Below are 8,473 nucleotides of genomic sequence, written 5' to 3' on the forward strand. Positions count from 1 at the left end.
TTGAAATTAAAATTACACAATTCCTGGTAACTATTTTATACTATTTTTTATATTACAGATTTTAACTCCAGCCTTTCACTTCAAAATTTTGGATGATTTCATTGATGTTTTCAATGAACAAAGCGCAATATTAAGCCGTAAATTGGAAAAAGAACTTAACTCGAAAGCCTTCAACGTATTTCCATATGTAACTTTATGCACATTAGATATTGTTTGTGGTAAGTTCATTATTTATATATGTATAAACTAATTGCTATATGTATTTATTTAAGTTATATAAATGTATGTAAATAAATTTAGTATTTGATATGTGAATAGAAAGCGAATGAATGGATTTTGAATGAGTGAATGCTTGAATATGAAAGTGTATGAAATAATGAAACACAGACGTAGTTGTCGTTTGTGTTGGTGTTGTTTATATTTTTGAATAGGAATCAAATGAATGGATTTCGAATGCAGTGAATACATCCAAGTGATTATAGAGTTTTAAATACGAGGGTCTCTATTTACACTTTGAGGGTAATAATGAAAAAATTCTGATTTGTTTTATTGTTTCTCAAAGTATTCTCCATTATGATTAAAACACTTTTGCATGCGTTCGAACCATTTGTCAAAGCATTTTTTCCAATCTGCTTCAGACATCTTTTTAAATGTAACAACGGTTTCTTTCGCCGTCAAAAATCATTGTCCATGCAATTTACGAGTGTTCTTGACATTCGGGAGCAAGAAAAAATTATTGGGTGCGAAATCAGAAGTGTATGATGGATCACACAAGAATTCGATTTTTTAAATGTTCAAATAATCGGTTGTTAGACGAGATATATAAGCACTCGCATTGTACTAACATACTAACTACATATCATATTATCGTGACAAAAGAATAATAATAAATATATGTTCATTGTTTCTGTATTGTTGCACTGTATTTATGTAATTGAGATGTTACTTAACTACTTACTGGTGTCATTCTCTCCTAGTGGAGCATAGGACCTCAACGATTTCTCTAAATCTTATTCTGTTGCCTGCTTCTCTCATGATTTGGTTAATTGAGATATTTTTATTTTTTTGATTTGTTTGCGGAGGAGGAGTAGTGGAATGCCTACGCACTGAACACAATCCGGCGTTCTGGAAAGTGAGTGCCCGACTCGCATGAACTAAACCACTTCCCCTCATTCCTAGAGACCTTGTCCTACCCGAAGACTACCTTAGTATTACTTCTAGGTAGAGTCATTTATTAGTCATTTAAAACTTCCATCAGTGTGATCTGCGTCCAGGAACCGCTACTGCCGCAGGTGATTAACTTTGTCCTTTGTCTTGGTGTGATATATCTGCTTACTTCAGCTGTCTTCTGTAAGGTCTATTTTTTTCAATCTCTTAATTGAGATATTAGTCGCTTGGCATATATGGAAGTATAACGAAGTTGCCGAAGTCTAGTATGTATAGGTATTTCGTTCTATTTTTATTTGGATATAAATAACATTCAATATATTTATTTCTAAGTATTTGCTTTTACCTACTTAAGTTTCATTTACTAAAAATAAATAAATTTAAATGATAAAATTTAATTTTATTTATTTTGCAAATATTTACACTTTCATTAGGTTCAAAAGTCGAAGTACAATGTAAAGTAATTCACGTGGACTTAATATTATTATAATTTTATTGATTTATTAAATACCTATCAATAGAATATGTTAACTTATCCCAGTAGCTTCCGCTGTGTGTTGCAATTTATTTATTTACATTTATAATTAAATTTTATTTTATTTGTATTTATGTATTAATTATTTTTCAGAAACTGCTATGGGCAGAAATATACATGCGCAAAGTAACAGCGACTCGGACTATGTTAAAGCCGTTTATGGGTAATAAAAATTTAATATTTTCATATATATTATAATTGCAAGTATATGCATAATAGCTTAATTTTATAGGTTAATTAAGTAATACATATTTAAACAATTATTAGCTAAAAACAATGAGAGGCAGATTCACAAATTCACAGCTTCATGCTTCGGCGCCTCAATAAAATGTGCTATTGTCAATATGAAAAATTATTAAATTTAATTTATATTTTATTACTTATTTATAAATAAGTAATAAAATTATAGCTTTACCTAAGACAAACTCTACTGTGATTAGTGCTAATAATTATTAAAATAAATAGGCAGGCATAATTTTCAAGTATTCTTCTAGTTTCAGGAAAATCATACTCATTGTATGTAAAATAAAAGCGATTTGAAAATTAACGGTTTTCAAATACAGACAGATTGTGTGGGAGTGCTACTTAATTAGAAAATAAAACTCAGTGTATGAATAGTGAATATTAAGTACCCATTAAAGTGATTTCTCAAAAGTATGATATAGCTTAATATATTGTATAAATATTTTGAGATAATGAAATTATTGTTTGATGTCAATTAGCTTTAAGTACTAAGACACTTCCCTTATGAAATGTTTACAACCTATTGCTGATACTAGTACAACTAATTACACTACTAATATAATTTCTAAATTTTACCACTGCCTCTAAATATTTTGCTTTGAAATACAATTCCAATACGTACTTTGCTTTAAAATCGTAAAACAACATTCATCACGCTGGCCATAGAAATTGTCACTCACGTCCGAAGTTAAGTACTCATTATTAGTACTTTAGTATCAAGATACTTCAGAGTGAAGTTCATGAACAAAGTTCAAACCAGCGAAGTACTTATAACTATGCCCCTAAGGAGGCAATCGTCAAGTGTTCTACTTATACTATATACTATATATAAATAAACATTCTTTTTCTAAGGTTTTTTGATAATATAAAGATTTCAACCTAAGCGATTGGTTGAAGCAATAAAAAATATCATTGCTTATGTATTTCTAATGATTTTTACTTTTATTTTCTATTACTTGTATTTATGACAATTGTTAATTATCATTTTAAATTATCTTCAACATGTTCCATGAGATAAAACCTTAAAAATTTTCAAAAGAATTGCGGGGTTATTTATACTACTTAACATCTTACTTTATCTCAAGATAAAGAAGCTGCATTCAAGGTTTCCGTAGAGTTCATTGTAACACAATCCAAAATAACTATCAAACATAAACGTTGTAATAATTAAAGTCAATGGATTTTTATAGTTTTATTAAGACCTTCACTGTACATTGTTTGTATCACCTACTGAATATTCTGCCCAGATACTAACATAATTTGAAAAAAAAGATTCAGAAAATTCGTCACAGCTACCAATTTTCATTCACTTCAATTATTTGAAAATAATTCTAAGATTTTTAATTAATTTTATAAGCTTTCAAATTTTTTATGCAATGACTTTATTGTTTATTTTACTTAAATTAAAATGATTATAATTTTATTGAAATTTTTTGGATATAGAGAAGACTATTTCTGTGAAGACAATATACAATAGTTTGTATTCTACACAACAAACAAATTTAATTATTATTAAATAATTACTCTCACTCACAGTGCAACACAATTGCCGTACACTGTCTCATGTGTAGGCAGGCCATACAATATAGTGCGTTTTTAGACGACTACTGTTTTGACAGTGGGTCAAAAGAAGAAGAGGAAAGGGTTATTTTTGTGAACGCAAAGCATTTGCAAGAAGACACATATTCCCTTTAGCTACTCCTATTCTTAAATGTGTCTCCGATATCAACACTAAGTCTGCCACTTTTATTAAAGAGACAAAATATTTTCGCTATTTAAAATAAAGTCACTTTATCTGGACTAGCAAGGTCCAGATGGACTACCACTACATCCTCTTATCAGGAACATATTCCCTTTAACTTCACCCGTTTTTAAATATCTCCCCGATATCAAGACTAAGTGTGTCCATTTTATTAAAAAATAAAATATTTTCGCGATTTTTATTACCCATAAATATAATATAATATAACCTCTGGATAACCAATGGAATTTCTTTAATATGAGATGAAAAATATCAATTATTTGATAATTAATCTTAGATAGGACTTATCTAGTTTAATTGGATAAAAATAATATTTCGAAAATAATTAACCCCTGGATAACCAATGGAATTTCTTTAATGTCAGACAAAATATATCAATTATTTGATAATTGATCTTAGATAGGACTTATCTGGTGTAATTCGATAAAAATAAGACTTCGAAAATGATTTACCTCTGGACAACCAACGGAACTTTTTTAATATCAGAAAGAGGACATTAATTATTTGATAATTGATTTTAGATAGGACTTATTTAGTTTAATTCGATAAAAATAAGATTTCGATAATGATTAATCTCTGGACAACCAATCGAACTTCTTTAATATCAAAAAGAAGACATCCATTATTTGATAATTGATCTTAAATAGGACTTATCTAATTTCGAAGATATTTTTTTCAATATTGAGTGCAATATTGGATTTTTTGGCTTATATTAGTTTCATTTAAACTAAGACTTCAAACTATTATGAAACTATTTCTAAGATAGGTTAAGGCAGAAGAACTTACAAAATCAACAAAAAAATATATAATATATACCAATATATGATATCTTTATATATATAATATATTAATAAAAAAGAATTAAATATACAATAAAATAAATGAAGGTAATGTTAGAAATGTATATAATAAATATCTAAAATAATAATAAATAAATACAGGTAATAAATTCTGAATACAGTATATTTCTCATATATGGAATAAATATTTATATTAAAATATATAAATAAATAATTTAAAATTTATTTGTATTCAAGACAAAGGTTTCATTTTTAAAACAAAACAATCAATTGTTTAAAAACCTGTCACTTTGTGTGAAAAACAGTTTAAAAATAAATAAATTCATCAAAAAAAAAATAATAAAAAAATAAAAAAAATATTCGAAACTGTGCGGAAGTAATTGAAAGTGTAATTGCAGTGAATGTAATACTAATTGAATTAAATATAAACAATAAAATAAAATAAAAAAATTATTTAAATAACATAAGTTAAACATTTTTGAGAAATTAATTAAAAATTCAATTGTATTGAAATTTTGAAATATTTCAAGCTTTACTTTTTTTACTTGTAAAATAATTAATCATTTGTTTATAATTATATGGTTTGTTCCGTTAATATAATATTTTCCCTTTTGATATATATAAAGCACGTAGAAATCATTAAGTAACTAAGAGTTTTTTATCTTTGCAATGATTTATAATGAATTAACTTCGTGAACTGGTTCAATGTCGACTAAAAAAGCCAGGTACAATCTATTAAATATATAAATAAATACAATCTATTATAGATGCAGAAAATACTGCAAAAATATACATATACAAATAATGTATATATAGCTTATAAACTAAAGCTTTTAATATATTTTAATTAAGATATTATTTTTAAAATCAAAAAAAAACGAAATTAACAAAAAATACCAACAAAAAGACTTAATTAACCAAAAAATAAAATTTTTAATATATTTCATTTATTCTTTGCTAATTCTCCAGATTAGGTATATTTGTATCCAAATAAGTAGATAAAGATGTGATTTTTAGAAATTTGTTCTATTGTTGGATCAATTTTTTTATTTAGGTGTGAGATGATACGACTTTACCTGGATCGATCTAAAATAAAAAATTCACTTTTTTTTTCAAAGGTGCTATATATTCCTTTGCATATCGAAAACATTTTTAATTATTAAATTCTATTTTTAAAGTCAATTATGACGAAAGAAACCATGTTACTTAATAGAGAGGTATTTTGCATAGTAGTAAATCACAACAACAAAATTTTTATTAATTATTAATCAATTGAAATTTTAACTAACCATATAACTGTGTTTTAAGTATTACCAAGATATATTTAATTATTCTTAAATTATTTTTTGAGACTACAGGACCTAAGTATTGAGTTCGTGCCCTGCCAAATTTGAAGCAGCATATAACGTTAGACTTAACAGAACGCGTAGCACGATATTGTGTATTTCATTGGGTGGGTGGTTGGTTGATTCCAATGGTAGATCAGCAGTAGATCAATAGTAGATCTTTACGGTGGTCATAATTAGCGAATTTTCAATATTTTATTATAATTATCCCAAGATTTTTTAGTGATAATATTACGAATTATGTTAGCTCATCACTGAATGTCATATATCTAGATAGAGTATATAGAGAGTGTGAAATTTATTATTATTATTTAAAACAAACCAGTTGTGATTTTTTAAAAAATCTCCATTTCCTGCAGGATAATCTCATCATTCTCACAATCCTCATTATTAGGATGAGCGTCGTATTGGAATATGTTTTGTTTTTAAGGTCAAGTTTTAAGCTTTCTACAGCTTTCTAAATATACAATCAATGGTATTCTTACAAATATATTTTAAATAATAAGCTTGCAGTCATTAAAGGGATACTTATCTATTCAGAAGCTGTTAAGAGATACTACCTCTGTTTTATACATTATTCTTAAAAATTTTTTATACACTATTATTTTTAATATTAATTTTTTTTGGCATGACACGAGTTTGATTTCTTGTACTTGCAGTCTTAAAAAACTATTTACAAATTATTACATACAAGAATTATTTTCAAGACCACTGATAATGTGTGTTTGGCAATACTCGAAACAGCTGTATTGTCAGCCAAAAATTAAATTAATTAAAATAATATAAAAATAAATTTTTGTTGTTGTAGTTCACTACTGTTCGAAAAACCTCTTAATTAATTTTTATATAAATTAATATAAAATAAATAGCAGAGTTATACATTGAAGTCGAGTTGGGTCATTTTTAAAACTAAAGCTAACCCTTACTCTATTTTTCTCTTCTGCACTACCAAAAGTAAAGAATAAAAATCACTTTTAAATCATTTTTCTTCCATGTTCGTGGTTGTAATCTGAACTTCGATGAAAATGAGTTGTCACTGTAGACGAAAGTTTAATATCAGAGCTGTCAATACTGACAGCGCAGCACATACTCCTATTATATAAACTGAGGGTGCAAGGCATTCATGTGAAAAATATGAGCAAGATTAAGATGTCAAACATCGAGTGAACACACACACACACACACTCACACCTCACACATTAGTATGCAATAAATGCGTAGATACAATTAAGTGCACTCATGTATAAATGCACAAATAAAATATATTTACCGCCAACAAAAAAAAAAAAAACTCTTCAACCATTAACAAAAATAACTACTCAGATAAATTCAATTAAATAATTTTAAATATTTTTTATTTATTTTTTTTTTCATGCAAACAGCATTGGTGAAATTGTGCAGAGTCGTCAGTCGAAATTGTGGTTACAATTCGATTCCATCTTTCGTTGGACTGAGGACTATAAGCGTCACCAGAGCTACGTGAACACTTTGCACGGATTCTCGAATATGGTCATACGTGAGCGTAAAGCGGAATTAGCTGATAATATTCTGAATAACAATGTGAATAATAATGTACCTGACGCCTACGATGATTTGGGCAAGAAGAAACGTTTGGCTTTCTTGGATTTATTGATTGACGCATCGAAAGAAGGCACTGTACTCTCTAATGAGGATATAAGAGAAGAAGTTGATACATTTATGTTTGAAGGTCACGATACCACTTCAGCTGCGATTTCGTGGACTCTCTTTTTACTCGGTTCACATCCAGAATATCAAGAACGTGTTGTGGAAGAATTGGACTCAATTTTCGGTGATGATAGGGAAACACCAGCTACTATGAAAAATCTTATGGACATGCGTTACTTAGAGTGTTGTATCAAGGATGCCTTACGTCTCTTCCCAAGTGTACCTATGATGGCTCGTTCCGTTGGTGAAGATGTTAAAATCGGTAAGTTGTTTTTAAGTTTTTTAAATTAAACTAAATTTTACTTTATCATTTTCTTAATATTTTAAAGGTGACTACTTGATACCAGCTGGCACAACTGCTATTATCATGACTTATATGTTGCACCGCAATCCAAAAGTGTTCCCCAAACCTGAACAATTTAATCCTGATAATTTCTTGCCTGAAAATTGTGCTGGACGCCATCCATTCGCTTATATACCTTTCAGCGCTGGACCACGTAATTGCATTGGACAAAAATTCGCCATATTGGAAGAGAAGGCCGTGCTATCAAGTGTTTTGCGTAAATATAAAATTGAAGCCGTAGACCGACGTGAAGATTTAACACTTTTGGGTGAATTAATTTTGCGACCCAAGGACGGATTACGTGTTAAAATCACAAAACGCGTATAATTTTGAATGAAGTTTAGTTGAACGTGCGAATTTGTCCGATGCTTGCAAAAATCTTATTCTTAAGTTTATATTTTATTTAAGTTTAGTTTAGTTTCTTTTAAGATAGTTTGTTTTTGTTTTTTCAAATTTATTTGAAAATAAAACACAATAGCAGTAATAATTAACAGTTAGTCGCCTGCAGTGATTTCAATCTGAGAATCGTCAAATTGCTCTGAGAATTAGTTTATTGTTCTCTATGAACAGATACCAAATGTTACTTAATTT

The 8,473-nt window shown here is 28.1% G+C and overlaps 1 protein-coding gene across 1 annotated transcript in view; it reads left to right on the forward strand.

Annotated features, from left to right (window-relative positions):
• The window catches only part of LOC119676463 (cytochrome P450 4c3-like), a 12,499-nt gene extending 4,290 nt beyond the window's left edge, over positions 1-8,209 (forward strand). The window contains exons 2-5 of the mRNA XM_038087703.1: positions 59-218; positions 1,796-1,865; positions 7,236-7,801; positions 7,869-8,209. Coding sequence (XP_037943631.1) covers positions 59-218; positions 1,796-1,865; positions 7,236-7,801; positions 7,869-8,209 — 1,137 coding nt within the window. The remainder of the gene's footprint in view (positions 1-58; positions 219-1,795; positions 1,866-7,235; positions 7,802-7,868) is intronic.
• The last annotated feature ends 264 nt before the right edge of the window (positions 8,210-8,473 follow it).

This window comes from Teleopsis dalmanni, chromosome 2 (genome assembly GCF_002237135.1).
Source record: "Teleopsis dalmanni isolate 2A chromosome 2, ASM223713v2, whole genome shotgun sequence".
NCBI classification, from domain to species: domain Eukaryota; kingdom Metazoa; phylum Arthropoda; class Insecta; order Diptera; family Diopsidae; genus Teleopsis; species Teleopsis dalmanni.